Genomic DNA, 22,031 nt, shown 5'->3' on the forward strand with positions numbered 1-22,031 from the left:
ATAAAGATGAACGCATTCTCTTTCATATAGCATATTTCCTCGGCTTGAACTGTTAATTTGGCGAAAATAACGTCTTAATATTGGCAAAGATGAGCTCTTGAGCTGTTGGTTCATCATGTGACTTGGTGTAACAATAGTCGAGCAATCACAACGGACACCGTAAAACACGGTCGCATGACATCCCAACATATGGGCTACCGCGTTCGAATGTACTTCTGAAGAAATGATGCAATTACAGTCCAATCATAGCAACAGTAGTCAATTAGCCTTGTCGCCACTTTGTGCTGACAGGTTAGCATGACTGTGTGCTTGTGTAGTAACAACTCGTTCTGTTCTTAAATCTGCTCATTATTTTAAAATCTCCCCCACCTCCCCTACACTTGTCGCAAGAGCGCTTCAATGAAATACTTTCGAATGCTCTCTGTCGTTCAGTGGTCAGTAATATGGGAAATTCAACATTCGCTTCAGATTTAGCACCCATAATGAAGACTAAAAGGCAGCGCTTACTTAAGGTGCCAGGCTTGTGATAAAATGTTGACATGCGGTTACTTTCAAATACGTCATTTTAGCGATGGGCTACATCACATCCAGGGTACGCGATCGCCCTTCCCTCCAGTGAGCGCACCTGCAGTTATACATTACTATGCTTCACGAACATTAGGCAACCGTGTGCAAACAACGAGAGCTTGTATATCGTAGCGATGGGGCTGGGTTGCTGTTGTTTTTGCGAGGCCGACTAAAAACAGGCTTCCAAAGCACGAACGAGCATCACGTTTGCGCAGCCTTGTCACGTACAGGTAGCGGCAATAGAAAAAGGAAAATCGTAAAACCCCTCAACCGGCGATAACGGCATAGGTTTGAGAGGCGACTAGCATGTTTGTTCCGTTCTGTAAAAATCTTTTTTTGTGTGTGGATGAATGGGTCCGATGAGAGAAATCTTCACCTTCTGTGCAGAAATAACAACATTCGTTCATACGTACGATCTAACTCTTGTATTTTTAATTGCAGCTACGACTGCCTCTGTGACGTGTACGCGAAATCTAGGGGCTCGCGTACGCACTCCGGAAGAGAAGCGAAGTGGCATCGAGGCTTGTCCACAAAAGCTGCGCACACAGCTTAACCACGTTGGTTATACGAAATCCCAGCAAACTATATTCCGTTTCATAATTTGGCGCTAAGCTGGAAGCTACGCAAATGGCGCCAGCAAATCAGGAGTAGAATAGTTCCCCTTGTACTATCGGCAAGCAATTTTTCTATTGCAAGCCGGGATACCATAACTGCCTAGAGATAAAGCTATGTATAAAAGTAATAAAGGCCTAATTGCTCATTGAAATTCACCCCATCGCAGCCATACGGCTACAAAGGAAAGCTACATAGCTTTTTCAGAAACTTTGTAGTTGAGAAAAAAGGGCAATTACTCCCTTATTACAAATCTACTCCATCTTGGGGGATTCCCCTAAACATCTGATCTATAGATAAAAGTGTATCAAATCGAGACCATATCAATATCATCTATACCACGACTAAAAAAATTGGCGGTGGTTTAGCTCTGGTTAAACCTGGAGCTACGCGATAGCTACAGCTGGCCGAGTGGCTGGTCACGTGACCAAACACGTCACGAACTACATGATCAGCCACGCCGCCGCGCCGCCGGCAGCTGCTCCGCACCACGTGACCAACCACATGACAGCGTGCCGGCGCTGCCACGGGGTGGCTTCGCCGCCCCCGCCACGGCGCCGCCACGCTGAAGGCTCGAAATGCTACCGTAATGTAGCTATCGCTAAAAAAAATAGCGCATCACCACTGCCTCAAGCGTACCGGAATCATAGGCGCGAACTTCATACAGCCATATATCTTGACACAGCCAAGCGCGATACGAAAGCGGCCCGTGCCCCTGCAGCCAAGTCAGCGTGAGAGATATACTTGTGGGACGATTATCCGGTTTTCAGCGAAAAGTTATGATGCGAGCTTCAGGAACAAAGCGCTGGTCTCAAACCGAAGCAATCTTCAAATCTCGCAATATGCCAGTCGGCTTCAGACGCCTAACTGCGATTCCGGTAAGCGTCCTAGCGCCCCGAGCAAGGCTGTTAACAATACCAACAGGTGTTCTGTCATTCTGCTGGAGTCTAAAAGGAATTACTTCCGCATGGCGTGAAATCGCACCAAATATGAAAAGAAAGTACGCGGTAACAGAGTTGCCTTCGGCTACCAACTTGCGTAATGGCAAATTATAGCACCGACATGGCGATGCCTCCATGCATTCAAATGGGACAAGCATCAAGGTGAATTCTTAAGATTCCGTTGATGTTCTGTAGAGAGCTATGTGCTATCGCTACGCCCATGAGCCGTAGATCTGAAGGCTGATTAAGAGCATCCATTTGTCAAGTGCGTCCAGAGATTCCGTAACTCTCCCTACAAGGTTGCTTCAAAGCCCGATCGGCCAGTGTGCTGTTTTGTAAAGCATTTTGTAAAATTCCCGACAACTTGCCGATGGCCATCAATTCTCGTTGGATCATGAGAAATCTAAAGGAGTCTGACGATTCCTTAAGAATCACCTTGAGTTGTGCACTGCACAAGGACAGTCATGCTTCGAACCGGCAAAACACATTGCTTTTGGCACTCTCGCAAAAATTACGCCAGGTCTGCAGCTAATTTCACAGTTTTTCCCTTCTCTCGAGAGACGCCGTGGCTTTTGAAAAACAGGCTTATCCACTAATCTGTTGCGGACTTTCGCCACGTTCAGTGAAGAAAAAAAAGGTACAACAGTAACAGTTTTAATCTCTAGCTGTCTGCGCAATTTCACCTGTTCATTATAGCACCATCACGCCAAAGACGAGATGCCCCGCTATCTCACTAAATTCAGCGCGACAACTCAACAATTACATGCCAGCCTAGCTCTTAGAAGTAAACTTCCACTTTCATGTTTTTCTGCCAGCTGTTTAAATATATCTGCGTTCCTTTTAAATGATGATAGCAATTCCTTGTACAAGCACAGCTGCAAGTACTACCATTTGCATGTTAATTACTGATAAATAAACTATTCATGCCAACCAAAAGGCTGTGATCGACTCTAAGTGACTTTTGACACACTCAGAATTGGCACGTTAAATAATCGGAAAAAGTCACTAATTCATTCGTCGAAACTAATTTTGTCGAAAGTGAAACTTGCGCTTTGAAATAAACACCTAAAATTCAAACCATACAAGGTATTTACTGCGGTAAGCGCAAATTGAATTAAACCAACCTTAAATTTCGTTCAAGAAGGCTGGATTTCAGAAGGGCTACCAGCGAAAAGGGTTTAACTTAGTTGAGGACAACGCAGCAAGCGACCAAAGGAGCGCAGGGTGGGCCAACGAACAAACACGGGTTAATGAAGTCCTACTCGAAATCAAGAAGAAGAAAGGGGTTTGGGAAACTACGTAATGCGATGTCAAGATAACTGATGGCCGTTAAGGCTAACAAACTGGTTATGAAGAGAAGGAAAGCGCAGCAGGAGGCGGCAAGAAGTTATGTGGGCGGATGAAGCTTAGACGGTTGCGGGGACAGGAAGGCCGCAGCTGACACAGTACATGGTTAATTGGAGAGATATGGGAGAGGCATTTGTCTTGCAATGGGCGTAGTCTGGCTGATGCTGCTGCTGATGATGATGACTCGACAATGGACTATATTCACGCCATCCATCGGGTGATAACAAAAATTGCAAAATATAATCATCCTCTAAACATAGCCTTCATAGACTACGAGAAAGCGGTGCGAAAAAGTTTCTCCCGGAGCTCGAAATAGAGTGAACTTTTTTGACCCGCCTCTGAACTTTTCTCTCTCTAAATTTCCTGCTATGACCTGTCACAACGGCGCCGATATATGCGGAACCTTCCACAAGTGCTGCTGCCGAACGCCGAGAACGTGATCGCCTTCGTAAGCGACAGGCGAGAAGATTAACCACGGGACGTTACCGACAGCGCGATCGCCTAAGGAAGCGACCGGCGAGACCGGCATGAATTACGTGTCGTACTTCAGCTATCATAAGCCGCTACTCGCCGTCCTGGCCCACAGCACAAAACACGCGCATCAATAAAATTGCATGTTCTCAGATACTGTTTTGTTCTTTATGGCATCGAAACGCGGGTCAACACGCACGCATTCCAGCATTGGGGTAGTGTTGGCATTGCAAGGGCTATACGGGTACTTTTCATAAGAAAATGCAAACGGAAATGCGTTTTCGTTTTGGTTGTAAATCTACATAGAGTACACCAAGCATACAAGCAACCCGGTATAAAAATTACAGGTACTCACCGAAGCTACGCCTAATCTGTTCACAGCCCTCTTAAGCACGAAGCAGCTCCCTACTTTTGTGGACGTGCAAGACGCATGCGTTTGACAGGGTTCATTTAGAAAAAACAAAACAGAACGTTTAGGCATGTCAGTGAGGCAGTTGACTTGAGCGAAGTTTTATCTTAACATCCCGAAAGCGTTGCGTGACCGTCGCGGAACGACGCGGCGTTGAAATATGCAGAGATGCTTTTCATCATGTCAAGTTACTGAGACGGCAGCGACCTAGAACCTTCAATGTTGGCATTGCTTGAGTCTCTGCTTGGCTGCATTCTGAATCGAGCAGAAATATTTTGTTCGTGCTTCAGCTGCCACACCTTTGCCAGCATCTTATCTGTCAAACATTTTGCCTGTTTTGTTGCTGACTGTAAGCACTATATACTTTCTTGGAGCCGTTTCGACAGAGATACGACATTCTTTACTGGCGAATAAAGAATTGCTGCTGCGACGACGTGCAGTGAATAGCTCTCAAACTAATGCTGTTTTCTTTTTTTCTTTCTTTTTTTTTTGGGGGGGGGGGGTTGTGTTTTCAAGGTCTATACCTGGAGAGAGAGAGACAGAAGGTAGGAAATTCAGGTATGTTAGCCAAGCAATGCCCTCTTGGCACTCCACGTGGAGACGGAGTAAAAGGAGAGCAAGAGAAGATATAATGAAGCTCACTTCGTAGCGAGGATCGTGTCCCTCGTCGGCCCTTGGTGTGTAACAACAAAGTACACCCACAGTAAGTCTGCAGACTTTCGCTCAAGTCTGTGCCTCGCGTTTTTGAGGTGCGCCTTGATGGCTTTCCTAGCACACAAAGGTTGAGGCTAAGGTCTCACCATCATAGCCTTCCTCAGGGGGCGTGAGCTGAGCTGCCTGCAGAGACATTCGTTGATTATCAAAGCTGGAGCGATGCCAAAATAGGTGCGCAACTGTCTCTTTACTCTAACAGTGCGTGCACTCTACAGACATTGGGGAATAAGTGTTTTTAAACGCCCCTTTTAGCCACAGGCGTCGCAGCGTGAGATGCCGGCGGTCGGTTGCGTTGTTTGGAGTATTCCATAGCCAAAGTAGTGTCGCGGGCAAGAACATAAAGCTCCCGGCAGCATCGGCCATTGTCAGTGGAACGCAGGTTGTGTCGGACATGACGCTGGAGAAGAGCTCGCCTTTGGCATCGTTTTTTGACACATTCTTGACGTCGCTGCCGATGTCGCACGGTATACTCGGCAAATGCTTTTTACAGGCGGGAGGTGTCCATGCCAACTTGTACGCGTATTCTAATGTCCCTTGTCGCACAGTGTCCATGGCCGCAAGCAGGAGCGCGCTAATGTGTACGCAAAAAGAACAGTATGGTACCAGCCAGGCAGCGCGGCGCAGAATGTGCAAAAAAGGGCGTTGGCCTTTTGAACGCAAAATATAGAGCTCTAAGCGGTTCTAAAAAAAAACTGGTTGTTTCCACTATCATGCTTTCTCTTGTTGGCTCCTCTTCTGTCGTAGTAGGCCTTCTTAGAGCAGCCCTTTCCGTCACTTTTTCATGGCTTGCAGCGTATATATTACCGCAATTTTCCCAGGCTTTCAGCAACGCAGAAGTGACTAAAGTGAGTTTCTTTTTACTAAAAATAGTTCTCTCACGCAACCCATATAAAAGATCCATATATAGGTATTTCAACGGAGTTCATTGTTAGTCAAACCGTTTTCGATGTTATGGTCCCACTGACGTATTCATGCCACTTCACGCACTCCTGCACGAAGCCACACATATTTATGTAATAAATAATTACATAACGAAGCGGCAGGACGGAGCGCTCCGCCCGCGCCAGTGACAATATGTCAGTTATGAGCAGAACAATTTGTCTTAACAGAAATAAGGACATACTTCAGCAACGAAGCGTGATCCGCTTAAAGGCCCAGGATAAATTCGACCTCCTACGTATAATTACAGTGCATAAAATTTCCTGGACATATGATGATGATGATAAGGGCATGTGTCACCAAAAAGTTCCATGGCACAAGGCTTTTCGTTACTCAATGTATGCCCAGGACCAATTTCCCAAGCCCTTCACCCCAAAGAAGCCGACCACCAGGCCAGGGCAAAGCTTGTACCCACAGTACCACCGTTGAGCGCACGGCAGCACAGGGGATCGAATGGCGTACCTCCAGCATGCGAGGCGAATGCTCACACGACAAGGCCACTGCTGTGGTCTGCACGTAGTTTTTTTTTTTTTTCATTTCGCCGCCTTCAATAAGCAGCCGCCGCGGAGGAGTATCTAAGCTACCACTTTGTGCTCGCATGCTTAGACACCGGGGCGCAAATCAATATTGTGCGACCGGAATAGAAGAAAGGATATAAATTTACTTTTGATTAGACAACACTGAAAAAACTAATTTGCGCATTAGCTTGGCTCTTGCGGAGAGCCTGAGTATATTGATTTTTTTTTTTTGGGGGGGGGGGGGGGGTCTTATGTTAAGGTTCCAACGCGTGACCGCATTTCATATCGCTGACAACATGAAACACAATAGTAATGGTCATTGGTACCTCTTGAGCTGACTCTGCTACCGCACGCCGATGCTATAGTATAGGGATAGGATGCCTTCAACGAAAAAAATTTCCTATTAAGGAAGGTTTTTCTTTCGCATTAGACCACTGAATTCATCACCGTTGTGCAACGCCATAGACCACGGAATTTTTATGTATCTGTCACCCACCAGTTGTTATTGTCGCGTGCCCTTGGAAAGCGTGTTATGCCCGCAGCCGTTAACTTCTTCCTCCTACGAACTTGCATGGAGGATATTTTGGCGATGGAAAACAACCTGAATGTGAGAGTCATTATTACCGACGTACCGGCATGAAAGATAATTTTCGGGGATTTTGACTCTCCTAGCTGCTGATGCATTGTCGAAGGTAAACTGACACCTAATATACACCACACACATAAGCCACAAATTTAACCTAAGATGGTTGAGTGCCATCTAGACGCTCTGCCGACTAAGCCACCCTTGGTTTCTTTTTCTTGACAGCTGCAAAGGGTAAACATAATCATGACATAATGCAAAAGAGGCAAATCTAAACGCAGAACCCTTCCCTGCCAAGTTCAAACCTGGTTATGAGATCTTGTGAACTTTGTTTTCTTCGGACCTGTTAAATACACGCAGCAAGACTTCATAGACCTGTTGTTTCACAGCATCCCGCAAAGTCACGACTTATTCAACAATACATTAGCATAAGAAATACGCTCGCCGAACAGAATTTAGGTCTAGCATTCGGCATGTACCGAATGTGCGTGAGTGAGTGCGTTTGTGTGTGTGCGTGTGAGCGCGTGCGCAGAGAGAGAGATATATATATATATGAAAGTTCTCTTGCATTCTGCTGACCACATGCTTTTAGCCCGTCTTAGAATGAATGCTCTCACAAAGCCCTCACCCACACAGGAACCGACGAAATATAAGAACTGCTTGAATTGGGGGCTTTCTCTAGATTTAAAACTATGGTTTCCGAGAGCGTCGCCAAAGCTCCGCAGTGATGTAGTTTGGAGAGCAACGAGTGAAAGTTAATAAGCGCCTCAGGCTAAGAGGGACGCCACCTGAGTAGCTTTGGGACTTAAACCCCATAAACCAAACCAAACCAGTATGGTTTCAGGTAGTTTTACAACTCCTCAAGGAGGAGCCTTTTTACCATTTTTTCATCTGTTTCGGGCTACCATGTACGGTTATCGCTTGATACAAAGTTTGTTTTGCTTTGAATTTCTCTGCTTAAGAAAAAACAGTGCAAGCAGACATATGCTATGTATGATGGCCTAGCTAAATCTACGTGACGCGTTGCATGAAGTTAAACATCTTGTACTAGACAATCATGGTGCAGAGCCGATAGATCGCGATACTTGTGGCAGAGAGGGGGAGAAAGTAATCTAATGAAAGGAAATGAAAGGAATGCAGGCTACCCTGGCCTGCTACTCCACGCTGGGGAAAAAGGAAAAGGAAAGTTAAAGGAGAGTTAGAGAGGTAGGGTGCTGTTGGAGGGCGATGACGTCATAATACAAGGAATTCCTTGGCGTGGTCTGGGTTACAAAGGACTACGCGCACCCTGGGTGGCACTCATCTCTCGCAGACGACGTATTGCACATGCAACACATGTCTTGCACATATGCTGCAATATAAGAGTAACATATAGATAACATCGTACAGATTACATGAAAAAATAAGTATTAGCTCCTCACGCATGCAAGAACAGTGGCACCGACACTGCAGCTTTCCCCCTTGTACCTCTTCGACCTTCACATTTTTCTGCCAAGCCCAGCGCAATATATAACCTTCCACCTCACCATCTGCTAGGCTCAACCATCCTTAAAACACTTCTTTTCCTTAGGTGCAGCAGATTTCCGATTAGTAGAGTTGTAAACACCGCAACAGACACCATGTTGTTGACCTAGATAGAGCTGGCGGATCGCATGTCAGCACGTGCCCACATCGTACCTGTAGCGCCTAGTCTCTGTAGTCAACGCTCAAAACTGGCAGCCGGGGTTATTGTGGACCATCGCGCACATTCTACTTATATCTGTCTCTGCGGAGCATTGCAGGAAGATCTTTTCACAAGTGTGATGGAGAGTAACTAATTTTCATTATCGGTCTCGCAACTACTAAGTATTTCTAAAAGATATCCAGCTCTGTGTTCTTCGACGGCGTGAACACAGTATTTCAAAGGAATCTTTTATTTTCCTTTGAAGAATAACTATTGCGTATGAAGCAATGCCCTTGGCAATTTTCATCAAGGAATCTATTAAACATGATGCATTGATGGTGTATATAATAAGGGAGTAATTACTCGCTGGCAACCACCCAAGCGCAGACATAAGGCTACAAAGGAATGCTATACAGCTTCCTTTGAAATTGTGTAGTTCAAGAAAAATTTGTTCTGGTCCGGGGTTCGACCCCCGCAACACCGCTTCACCGGAGCAGTCGTTCTACTAATTGAGCTAACCGGGCCGGCTAGCCTATGACTGGGCGAAAGCGAATTGATCAGTAACACGAAGTGGGAACAGCGTTGGCCAACTGTTCCCTCAGTGCTCGAAATCTCTTGAGGGTTAGAAGCACTGTCCTCACCCTTACAAAACTTAAGAATTCCTAGTAGAAAATCGAACAAGCGAATATTTTTGGTAAGGCGTGTACAGCTGACCGCAGAAGTTTACGAGACGCCAGTGGGCGGAAAAACTTTCATCACTAGTGTCCTACTCAAAGTTTAAGAACGTAAGGGGCTCACGTTTTTTCGGAGAGAAGTATTTTAGCAGCAGGCTACAAAGGGAGAAAGACGCGGAGTGGTGGTTTTCTGCAAGGTCTAAACTAAACATAATGATTTTATTGCCTGTTTCGGAGCTTCTCGCTTCCTTTTATTTAACGGAAAGAAAACACTTGCGCCAAATGGCTCGAAGAAGACATGAAGGAAGGCCTGCAGACCACCAAGCTGCGCCGGTGACTCCAAGCGTTTCGGCGTCCCTGAAGTCGCCCACAACCAAACTGTGCATAAAATAAGGGAGCGTAAATGCCAGGAACTGCGCAAGTTTCTTTTATAACCCAAGCAGCGAATTCTTTACTGGCGAGCAAGAAGGTTACCTGCAGAACACATTATGGCAATGCAGCAAGCATTTTTCGGCCTGACCTACAATTTCGTCTAAAAGCTCGTAATCAAACACTGCGAATCGAATAAAAATCGCACGTCCATTCGACAGAGACGAGGCGAAAGAGAAGTAGAATTGAAATTTGAACACAAAATATTTACGAAACAGGTACAAAATTATGTTACTGCGCAAATAGGCTACACGCAAAACCCGGCTGTACAACTGACAAGTCTGTAGCGGGTCATGGAACAAAACAGTGCCGGGTTCTGTCTGAATACAATCTCTGTCATGCAGGTAGGCTCAAATAGATTTTATTGACACGAAGAGAAGACCCGCAACAAGATGTCGTCGATCACATACACTAGCCTGTGCATATGTAATCCTGATTGTTCCTCATTAGAATTTCGATCTTCTGTTGGGGTAGTGGTGTTATAAGCTCACTTACCCACAACCTCTCCCTGAATGCATGTGAAACGTTTCCCATAGCTCACGGGTCATCTTGTTCATTGCTTCAAGAAAGGTACAACTTTGTGTGAACGGCAGTAACTTCTTCCATCTTCTTCAACGTGCCTCAAAGTTACTTGAAACTTTTGGAAACGTTGACAAGTACTTGCGCTCTAGGCACTGCAAACTAACATAGTCTTCCTTGTTCGCCTCTTTTCTTGAAGTCGTGCTCATAAGTGTATTGGAACGCATCTAAAGGATAAGCTCGGAAAACATGCAATTATTCCGTTTCATGCATAATCAACATGAAAAACATAACACCGGCATCATGTTGCGCACATAGAGAAGAAATAAGTAACGTGAACATAATCAATGTCTTACTTCAAAGCCTCCGATGAACAGCCGTGTGCAGCATATAATAACGGGGCAAAACGTCTGCGTTATGCGGACAAACCGATCAGGCGCATAGGTGTAACGCCTTATTTAGCGATTTGTAGTATCACCGCTTCTGAGCGAGTGAGTCTGACAACAAATTCCGCAAGCTTGTCTTGGATGAACCGTCTAGTTACTTAGCTGCCGGCTTTGGTTCCGGACCATGCGTCCTGGAGACTTTTGTCCACGATAGCACTTGGCAAGCAACTCGCAAGGTCTCCACAGCAGTATTTCTAAGCAGCACAGATGCCTCATACCTCCCAGACTAAAAATAAAAACGAGTAATGCGACACGAGGTGGTGCGCGATGTGTCTGTGTACGTGGAGGGAGGTAGGAACGCAAACAAATTGTCCTTGGCGAACCAGAGGAAAAACGGCGCAGTCGGTCATTTCACTACCGCGGGGTGCCCTAGGGCGCTTTCACTCAACTTTATGCCCAACGGCGTGTGAGGAAAAAGCGATGGCACGTCCTCCACCGTCGCACATCATTCCTGTCGCGCTCGCTAGAAATGAGCCTTAAAAGACATCCGCCCCTGCATTTTGCGGCCACTGCTACTTAACTCCTTCTCCGCTGAGCAGCGCGTTCGCAAAGACCAGGAGCATCGGTGCGAACGACATGCGGCCAGCGGCTTGCCTACTCGCTTCTGTGTTGGCAGTGTGCCGGCTCCAAGGCACTTCGTCACTAGATGCGCCGATTGCCCGGACCGATTGCGGGCTTGTCGCCGGAAGGCGCCTGCGGGTCGCCGACAGAGAAGTGGACGCCTTCTACGGGATACCGTACGCGAGGCCACCGATCGGCAGTCTGAGGTTCCGAAAGCCACAAGCGGTTGGGCGCTGGAAGGGTGTCTACAATGCGACCACGAAGACGGCGGCATGCTGGCAAACGGATTTTGTCCTGATAAGGAACATCAGCCTGACTTACCCCCCGGCAACCGAGGACTGCCTGCGCCTGAACATATGGCGACCGTCGGGAATCTGCGAGAGCCAGGCGTCCTGCAAAGGTGGAAACCTTTCAGTAGTGGTATTCATTTACGGCGGCGGGTTCCAGTGGGGCGACTCCGGGCTTTTCATCTACGACCCCGCTAACTTCGTCGCCCTTTCCGACGTCGTGTACGTTACATTCAACCACCGACTCGGCGTGATGGGGTTCTTTCCGCCAGCTCCAGACGGCAGCTCCGGCAACATGGGCTTTTACGATCAGCTCTCGGCTCTGAGGTGGGTCAGGCGAAACATCGCAAACTTCGGAGGCAACCCCGACGATGTCACCCTTGTGGGACAAAGCGCGGGAGCCATTAGTATAGGGGTTCACAGCATTTCGCCCAGCAGCCGAGGTCTTTTCAGAAGGGCCATCTTACAAAGTGGAACGCCAATAGCACTAATCGTCGGAGCGGCATTTTCGGGTTCGGTTTTGTTTAAAAATCACGCGGAAAAGTTGGGGTGCTATGACCCCAACGAAGAGGTTAGGAAGACGGTGCCCGAAACCTTGGAGTGCCTGCGTCGAATTAACGCTGAGGACATCTACAGTGCGATTGATGCCAAGTCTTTACAGAGCCAACTTTTCGCGCCGCATACTGGCGACGAGTTTGTACCATCTAACCTACTCTCAGCGGCGAACTGGAAGAAAATGCATGTGGATGAAATGCTATTGGGCACAACGTCCGAAGAAGGAGCCTTGTTCATCGACATCATCCGCAGTGCCGCTCCCGACCTCAACGCTGTGCTCACCGAAGACTACAGACGGGGACTCGCCGTTACCCTCTACATTGTTTTTGAGATTCCTGTGGACAAAGCCGAAATTATCGTAGAAAAGTACTTCGGTGGGCCCGAAGTACAGCACGACCTAGAGAGTGTAATAAGGATAACCGGCACCGTAATGGCAGATGTGCTGTTCAATTGCCCGGCGCATTTCTTTGCGACAACCGCGGCAGAGGAAGGCGTCGCCACCTACATGTATAGATTTGACCACCGGCCTTCATACAGCACATGGCCCAAACAATATGGCCCCACGCACGCAGAGGACATTCCATTCACGTTTGGATCTGTGCCGTTTTTCTCAGATGAGAGTAGGTTCACACCGGCACTCACTGATGGGACAAGAAAATATATCAAGTCAGTCCAGGTTACTCCTGAAGAGCATACTTTCATGGAGCAAGTCGTCGGTGTCTGGTCCTCCTTCATTAAGAAAGGGTGAGTGAATGGCTGCTTCGCAAAAGTTCCCTTAATGCCCCTCATTATGGAATGCTCTAACTCAGTTGTGTTTTCTTAATGTTATTTTCTTTCCGGTGGTATGTGCATGCATTCCGACGTACGGTAATGTATACCCTAGATTTAACAAAAATAAACATTTAAAGGAAGCATGCACAGAAGCTGAAACAAGACTCCTTCCACTATAATATTTTAGGTAAACAAAGAAAAGTAATGGTCATCAAAATCTGCCAAGTTGTGTGATTCTACATAACGTATTAGCATGCCGTGCCCAATTCCTGCCCGTAGTGCGCGTGAGTGAAATAGTGAAAGCGTTGGGAACGCAATCAGTAAAATATTCAGAATATTCAGAATATTCTACTCAGCCGTAAAACCGAACAAGAAATTCGCTGGCAAAGGATTATTTTGAGGTTAACCTCCTCGTCAGAAAAGGTCCGTCGCTATTCTCATCAAATGTCACTGCATCCACTTTTTGGGCGAGAAATATTTCCTGTCGTTAGTCGCATTTAAACATCGTAGCGTTGCCAGTGCGCTTATCTTATTATCTTCAAATCAAGGTGGTCTTTCCTCATTCCAATTTCCGCTCATTTTACAACAGAAGACTAAAAAATAAAGCTACACGTCCACAAGACTGATGCAGAAATAAGATCAAGTCTTGGCGGGATTCTTGGCGTGTGTGAAATTTACCGCAGCCTTCGTTCATGCGTTACGTAACATAGTTTATTCGGTATATGGGAGAAGACTCTTTTTAACGTGGACAAGGTTTGTCGGCGACCCAGAGTACGCCGAGGACGATAAGCGATGGACATGGTACGTCGTCAGCGCGTCACACAACATCACAGGCTCGTTGGACCAAACAAGCGCGAAAATACTTAGCTGCTGCTCGATTGACGACTACCGGCACTTCCTTGAAGTATAGATTTTTTTTTTGCTTTACCCTTCTAGAAGCCTTTTTGTTAGGAAAGAAAAATGACGTTTAGAAAAAGTCAAATCAGGAATGATGTGTTTAAGCAAATGCAGTGTTTGACACTATACATAGTCAGATTGTCGCATGCGAATCATTGTGTTGTTGCCGCAACATAACCGTATTTTTTTGCGTAAAATCATAACGCCGTTGTCTCTTTTTATTTCCAGCAAAATCCACATCCCTACCACAAACGAGACGTGGCCTAAGTATTCTGCGGAACATCCCGAGCTTGTTCACATGAAACCAAACAGTTTCAAGCGATCAAAGCTCAGCGAGCCTTGCAACCTCTTTAAGCCTTTTCTGCTGAAGGAGTGAACGGCAACAGGCGCACCACCTAGTCACATAACTTGGTGCAAGATTTTTTTTTTTTTTTACTGACATCAACATTTCACACGCATATCGTCTTCATGGGATGCTTCAACAGAATGTCACCGTTCAGCTATTCGCAGAATAAATATGGCTACGTAAATAGCATCACTTCGGCGTTCTATACTCCTTCCTGTAGCCTCTCCAGTCAATAAAATCATCAATGAAATCGCCACCTACATGGTATTCTAAATCATATTCCAACATGAATGGATCTGTATCGTGTTGCAGCATTCTGCATCTATAGGCCGCACATCATTAAACACTCAAATATGCAGCGCATAGAAATATATGAAAGACAGCATTTGGAAATAAAAGAAACTAAGAAGGCCGAATCCCCTTTCTCAACATGAACAAAACTTCGGTGTTATTAGCCTGGATCTTGACTATCTACTTTCATTTGCATTCAGCCTCGATGATGCTCTGCTTTTAATGCGGATTGGTATCTATACATTTATTGCACCGCCTGAATCAACTTCACTGTACACGCCAGCAGCCAAGCCTGGTGCATGTGGTTGCAAGAGAGAGAGAGGGAGAGAAAGACGAGCGGAAAGGCAGGGAGGTTAGCTAGGCAGCGCCCGGTATGCTACCGTACACGTGGGAAGGGAAACGGAGGGAGAGGTAGAAAGGGGAGAGAGCAAAGAGAGATGATCACTTTTTCACATGTCCGTTGGCCATTACTTGCAGGGTACAAAGGGCACACACTGACAGTTCAAAACCTTGCACTCAGTCCTGTGGGGGTTGCAAGACAATTTCAATAAACAATGCTTATCTTGTAACAACTACAGGATTCTTTAATTCGATATATGCTTACATTTTCGTGCACATGTTTCAACAGCTGCACCGTAAATTCGGTTTCTTTGCTAAGCTTTCCAGCGAGTGAAAACTTACTCACTGGCTGTAATTTCAAATCGCTCTTAGTCGCTATGTACAACGCTAAACATTTATTTTCGTTCAACAGCGCGTGCACCAGTGACAAGCCATTCTGGTGCACACAGGGAGGAAATGAGCTTCCAGTTGAAGATGAGAACTCAGGTCAAATGGCCTCCGTAAACCTTTATTACGACCCAATTTCCCGAATTTCGCATTCACAAAACTGCTAGATAGCAATCGCTAAGTACCAAACCAGCGAATGTTAGTCCTGTAATGCCCAAGCAATTAAAACGTCTAATGAAAATTGTGAGCTTCTAGCATTTCGCCATTAGTGGCGCCTACACTGCATAAACGTAAAAAACCTGGCAGGTTTATTAACAATATTATTATTACTGCGTAATTAAAAGCAGCGAATTATGATGATTTCTGTGTGTCTTTGATCAATAAAGCTAAGCAGAATACTCCAGAGCATATAATGAATTAATAACAGAAGACAAAACTGTTCTGTCACCTGCAGCAGTACGACCACGGGAATTTTAATCCAGCTGGTCTCCTGCATCTCGGGGCTGGCACTTTACCTTGCTTTGATAAGGATATTAAAAAAAGGACATTTCTGCAATAATGTGAGGAATTGGCATACATCCCCTGGTATGAATTAAAAATATTCGCATCATATTACTCTGTCATACGTGACACGCCGAGAATTGCAGGGTTAAATGTCAACGCTCTGTAATACAATTCTAACGACGTAAAAGTATGGATGATCAGTGAATCCGTGCGCGAAGCAGCTAATAACTCGCCTAAGTTGGGAACTGTTCTTTGAACGCTGGGAGTATAAAACTGCAGTGGTAAAACAAAAATTGGCCAGTATCGGTTTTTAAGGAACTAGAGACAATGCTAAAAAGTTCAGGCTTAGCCGTTCAAAGCGCCTTGTACGCAATTGTGCACATTGCGAGCTCACCGCATTTTTCTCAAAATGTGCACTACCTAGCAATTATTTCTTCATATTAGGCGAATTTAGCACTCTTCATCTTTTAAATAATGTTATTTTTATGCCAGCTTCGGAAACGCAGCAAAAAATAGTTCACATAATAGCATGGTAGCAGGTTTTCAGTCATTTTCTTTAAAACGTTTTGCTACCAGTGATAATGTTTATTTTTCTGGTTTTTCTTTCGTCACGTGCATCGTGGCAGTTTGAAAAAATTTTCTATATGCGTGTAAAAAAGTTGTCATTGCTGGTTTCCTTTGGAAAAGTATCGCATTAAATTTCATGAGACCTAGGTATGCTATTTCGCAGTAAAAAGTATTTTTCTTTGTTCGAAATGACAAATGGCGCCTCAGAGGGTTAATGCGCACTTTGCTTTTTATCTTCATCATTTTAGAAAGTATTCGCTGCCTGATTCGTATTTGTGGCATCAACGCTTGCAATTCACCTTTAGAAACGAACTTGATTCCGCATAGCCCAGTTGTTGCCCAAACTGAGCGCCTTTGCGCTGCCATGAATTAATATGGACTTTCCAGATTTAGAGCGTCCTTAGTTAATGGAAGTCTGGTGTGAACCATAATTTAAAAGGCGCACGTGTCTTCAAAAACATTAGCACATTTGTTCGCACATAGCAAGAAACGCAATAGTAAAGAATCAAGCACGTTTACTCTCCTCGCTTCTCGATTCCTCTGCATGGAAGATCGGTCTCTGCCAGAGTGCAATTCCAGCGGTTTCTTCACATCTGCGCAGGGCTTTCGGTAAGCCCGGTTGGCACACAAGCGGTTGGATGCCCATTTGGCTAAAGAGCATTTACATTTCTTTTAGCGCAGCATTCCCTTGCTGTCTAGACAGAAATCTACTCAACGCATTTCTCAATGTGCGATATTATGACCAGCCGACAAGCAGGAAAAGGGTATCACATACTTGTTTGACTTCATGAGCGTATCACACCTGCCAAGGCAAAGCGCGACAAGACGAACATTTGCTCATTAGCTCTCCAACGTGTTCGACATAGCAGCGCTCATAAGCAAACACTACCCTCTAAAAAAGTAGGGAACGAAGTGCAGATACGTTTGTTTAGGAGCTCGGCGGCGATTTCGTCACCAACCTATTTCTCTTTCGATAAACTTACGAACTCAGACACCGTTGCAATACAAAAAATCTCTTCACAGTTACTGAGAGGTCAAAGATTTTAAACCATATTCGTGTTAAATGAAATTCAGACCGGGACAACTAAACAGACCCGCCGTGGTGGCTCAGTGGGTATACGGCGCTCGGCTAATAATAATAATAATTGGTTTTGGGGGGAAAGGAAACGCCGCAGTATCTGTCTCATATATCGGCGGACACCTGAACCGCGCCGTAAGGGAAGGGATAAAGGAGGGAGTGAAAGAAGAAAGGAAGAAGAGGTGCCGTAGTCGAGGGCTCCGGAATAATTTCGACCACCTGGGGATCTTTAACGTGCACTGACATCGCACAGCACACGGGCGCCTTAGCGTTTTTCCTCCATAAAAACTCAGCCGCCGCGGTCGGGTTCGAACCCGGGAACTCCGGATCAGTAGTCGAGCGCCCTAACCACTGAGCCACCGCGCTGGGTGGCGCTCGGCTGCTGATCCGGAGTTCCCGGGTTCGAACCCGACCGCGGGGGCTGCGTTTTTATGGAGGCAAAACGCTAAGGCGCCCGTGTTCTGTGCGATGTCAGTGCACGTTAAAGATCCCCAGGTGGTCGAAATTACTCCGGAGCCCTCCACTACGGCACCTCTTTATTCATTTCTTCTTTCACTCCCTCTTTTATCCCTTCCCTCACGGCGCGGTTCAGGTGTCCGCCGATATATGAGACAGATACTGGCCCATTTCCTTTCCCTAAAAACCAATTATTATTGTTATTATTATTGCAACCAAACAAGGACCGCACAATGAGATGGTTTTAATACTGGAGACCAAATAAAAGCGTGGTTCATTCTAACTTCCAAACTCCAGTGACCATCCTCTTAAAGTAAAAACGAACCTTCTTTCTTTCCCCTACCTCAAGTTTATATTTTATTGCTTACGCGTTCGAGTTTAAATCACCCCGTTCGCGTTTAATTACACTGAGAATGGAAGGACTACCACAAAGAGCGGTGCCGGTGGCGGCAACTTATTGAATAAATTAGGAGAAAATGCAGAAGCGCACAAAATGGCACGCTGAAAACAGCACAGGATAAAAATTACAGGTGCTTCTGCCAGTTAGTCTAACAGCAGCCTTGCTCCTACCTAATGGTCTCACGCAGTGGGCTCGTTTGCACTGTTCCACGAGTGTCTAAATCGGGCGAGTGAGCAAAACATTTCACAGGAGATATTTTACATATGATACTATGTCATAGCCCGGTTCAATTCAACCTGTTAAACAGTCAAACAATCTCTAAAGTTCAACTTTAAGGCACGCAGCATCTCTCAGCCAGCAAACGCTTTGTTCCAGTTTGCGTATGTGGATTACACTTAAAATACTTACGTCAGCAAATGGTGATGACAGACCCTTTCTTTGACGCACTCGTAAGTATTCCCTGTAGAGTCAAAATACCGCTGATCCAAGAAAAAAGAACACCGAAAAAAGATATGAGCATTTGTTCTATATTTTTTTTTTTGCTTTAGATGCATACATAGTATGATCTCAGCGGCAGAGGTGACAGTGATCTAATCTCTCAAGAGAACAACATGCTGTTGCGACACCCAAATGACAATGATTTGATACGTCTACTATACAATATGGGCGTCAGGCTGGAAGATCCACGGAGAAATCGGCTTTCCTGCACAAATATCCCCGTTTTGATACACGTAGCTTCCGTCAGCCAGTGAGTTCTGTTGTACGATAGAACACTGCAGCGATGAAGTCGGACAGAGATGACACACGGCTGATTCCATGCTGTGTCCGCGTGGCTTTGGAGCAAATCAGCCTCAGCGTTTCGCACGAACTGCGCAGTCTCAGGGCTTCAAGTAGCTCTTCCAAAAGTTGCAGCTCTTCTCGTTCGGCCCTCGGCCGTAAGTGTACCTCTTGGGATTCAGCTCCATGTAAACCTGGTTCTTCGCTGTGAACTCCGGCCACGGTTTGCTGGCAATGTCCGGAACTTTCCTGCAACAGAGGTTAAGGAGACCGCCGAGAATGGCGAACACAAACATGACTTTTCAGCAGAAACATATCTATCACAAGCCACTGATTGAAGGGACGCTGTTGGTTGCAGAGAATGCATGTGTAGTCCAGGCTGCATGAATTCAGCTTCTGTATTGGGTCCATGGATCTTAATCTACATCTTCACTGATTACGCATGTAAATCATTTATTTTTCATGTAAGGACGATACCACCACTGCATTTGAAAATTCGCACTTATAGAGCATCTTTTGCGAATAAAAATAAAGGCAAAACAAAGAGTTTGCTGCCTGTAACGTCTACGCTTGTTTTACGTTTCAATATATTGGACACGAGTATCACGGTGCATGGGATATGTAAAATACTTTTGCCACGCAGCACGAACTAAGCGGCAACATGTTGGACGTGTGCATAAACACTGTTAGGATGATATTTAAGTTACGAGGGTGAACTATGAATATTTGAATGCTCTTTTCAAAGCTCGTTTTATTTTCTTTTTCCTGCATCTCTACATGGATTTTTTTTTGCTAAAAGTTTGCTTGCTCGTTATGTCACCCATATTTTTCTGTTGCTAGCGTTCAGTCATGAGTTTCTAGAAGAAACCGTGTAGTGACACTTTGATACGGCAGTGGGCAGCTTCAAAGGAAAATGCTCTGCTGCTTTTGGAATTCCAGAAAATGTTGTACAACGTTTTGCAAGCATTATGTCTTACAGTAGTTTTGTAAACGGCCATTAGTTAATATGATCCAAACAACTACCCCACCTAAAGGAAAACGGTCAGTTTCTGCATGCGTACGCACTATCAGGGACAGAAGTCTCTAAGTCGCGCGTTTGGCGATTTTGGCCTATAAGCGATATGTTAACCAAAAATCGCCTGATTTCTCCAGCCTTACATGTGTGAACTCAAGGCCGACTTTCACAACCACAAGAATAGTCTCAAGCCGGCGGCTAATAATACAGCTATCTCTTCCTTTACAGAGCACGCGGTCCAGAGAAGACTGTTGTCCCCGAGTCTACATTCAAAGATCAAGAACAAAACATAATATTCTTGTTCATGCGCTGTAACGATGTGAAAAAGGGGTTAGAACATTGGTAATATTAGCCATGTTTTCGCGCCGTACCTAACGTTTTCCATGATGTGGGAAACACCGAATTGACGGCGAGCGTTTTATATTTCGCCGCAAACTTCCTTCTTCTGCCCAAGAATCTCACTGCACGGCCACTCATGCATTCTGCCCTTGTCATACCACAGATAGCACTTCTACAAATAGACGCCATGGCCTCGATACCAGCGGCGAAATATGTCCGCAATCTTCCCTCATGCTAATACACCACTGACTGACAACCACTTTTTCTTCCCATTGCTTTAAATAAAAGTATCTGCACAAGTGAATACGCTACCTTGAAAAAAATACAGTCCCTGGTATTATAGCCAGCACTTAAACAGGGAAGTATAGTTTCGGAACGTTACCATTCAGTCTCTCTAGGTGCGACTTCTTCAAGGCAAAAGTATTGTCTGACTCGGAATGGAAAAAGCTTGAACGTGTTCGTATTTTTTGTATTCAAATCCTAATTTCATGTTCACTCCAAAAGTTCCCATGCCCTTGCGAGAGAATGCTCTTTCTGTTAAAGCTTTCGCAAGCTGTTTAGTTCTTAAAAGTCACAGTATCATGGAGAAATGTGCTTACAGAACAAAAAGGAGATAGATCGGGATAGTTGGTGCGCAAAGATAATTTCGCAAGCGCTAAGATTTTTCACGCACACAGGAAGACAGACATGGACGAGCGCTATGCTTCAGCTAGAGGACTATCAACAGCTAGAAGAAGAATTGCTAGAAATCTGTATACACATTTCACTGGGATGAAATTTTCTCTGCGCTGTAACGCTAGCGAGAGCGCCCTCTAGACAAGGCTCTTTTTTTTTGCTTGTGCAGTGTTTTCCAACTCACAAAAGTGCGGCGCACGATGTCTCAAGATTTCACCGTTGCTAAATAAAGTAGTCGCCTTTTCCAACTGCGATGCGGATAACGCGGAAAATCGCAAAACCCGGAACGCTCGGAATAGAATCAGCTTCAACATACGGAAGCACCGCGCGCATTACGGAAAGCGGCATTCTTTCGTTCCTCCTGTAGTTCAACACTGACTTTCCTTCAGCCCTAACCGGGCGGGCTTTTTGTCTCGCGATGGGCTCTCATACAAGAAAGATCTTGACTCCTTCCAGCCACTGCTATACAGCCTTGTCTTGACTGCACCGAAACGTTATAAATTAGTTCGTTGAGACAAAGCATTTAATAAAGCGTTCAGAACAAGTTTACATGATTCTTAAGTTCGCAAGTTGTAATGGTACAGCGCGCCGATTAGCTGACCAATATGATAATCGGTTTATGGTTTATGAGGTTTTAACGTCCTAAAGCGACTCAGGGTATAAGGGACGCCGTAGTGGAGGGCTCCGGATATTTCGACCACCTAGGGTTCTTTAACGTGCACTGACATCGCACAGTACACGGGCCTCTAGAATTTCGCCTCCATCGAAATTCGACCGCCGCGGCCAGGATCAAACCCGCGTTTTTCGGGTCAGCCGCCGAGCGCCATACCCACTGAGCCACCGCGGCGGCAATTTGATCATCATAATATCTGCTAGATTTTTATAGCGTAGCACCTCCGCAAAATCTAAGGTGACTAGGTGGTCGTTAAGCACGAATATTTGCATCCATGACCA

The 22,031-nt window shown here is 45.6% G+C and overlaps 2 protein-coding genes across 2 annotated transcripts in view; one reads left to right on the plus strand and one right to left on the minus strand.

The window, feature by feature from the left end:
• Window positions 1–11,226: 11,226 nt before the first annotated feature.
• LOC144136381 (acetylcholinesterase-1-like) lies at window positions 11,227–14,856 on the plus strand. Its single transcript, XM_077668657.1, has 2 exons — window positions 11,227–12,979; window positions 14,132–14,856. Exons 1-2 carry the CDS (start codon window positions 11,409–11,411, stop codon window positions 14,277–14,279), a joined length of 1,719 nt encoding a protein of 572 aa, XP_077524783.1. The 5' UTR covers window positions 11,227–11,408; the 3' UTR covers window positions 14,280–14,856.
• Window positions 14,857–18,780: 3,924 nt separating this feature from the next.
• LOC144094483 (uncharacterized) overlaps window positions 18,781–22,031 on the minus strand; it is a 48,948-nt gene continuing 45,697 nt past the window's right edge. Inside the window, exon 5 of the mRNA XM_077628410.1 lies at window positions 18,781–19,297. Coding sequence (XP_077484536.1) covers window positions 19,150–19,297 — 148 coding nt within the window. The 3' untranslated portion in view covers window positions 18,781–19,149. The remainder of the gene's footprint in view (window positions 19,298–22,031) is intronic.

The sequence above is a fragment of the Amblyomma americanum genome, chromosome 6 (genome assembly GCF_052857255.1).
Source record: "Amblyomma americanum isolate KBUSLIRL-KWMA chromosome 6, ASM5285725v1, whole genome shotgun sequence".
Lineage (NCBI taxonomy): Eukaryota > Metazoa > Arthropoda > Arachnida > Ixodida > Ixodidae > Amblyomma > Amblyomma americanum.

What these genes read in the sequence shown, in the direction of transcription:
- LOC144136381 (XM_077668657.1), top strand. Translation starts at nt 11,409, where the DNA reads ATGCGGCCAGCGGCTTGCCTACTCGCTTCTGTGTTGGCAGTGTGCCGG. An exon ending in TCCTCCTTCATTAAGAAAGG is followed by an intron (nt 12,980 to 14,131) that starts GTGAGTGAATGG and finishes TTTTATTTCCAG; the next exon opens with CAAAATCCACATCCCTACCA.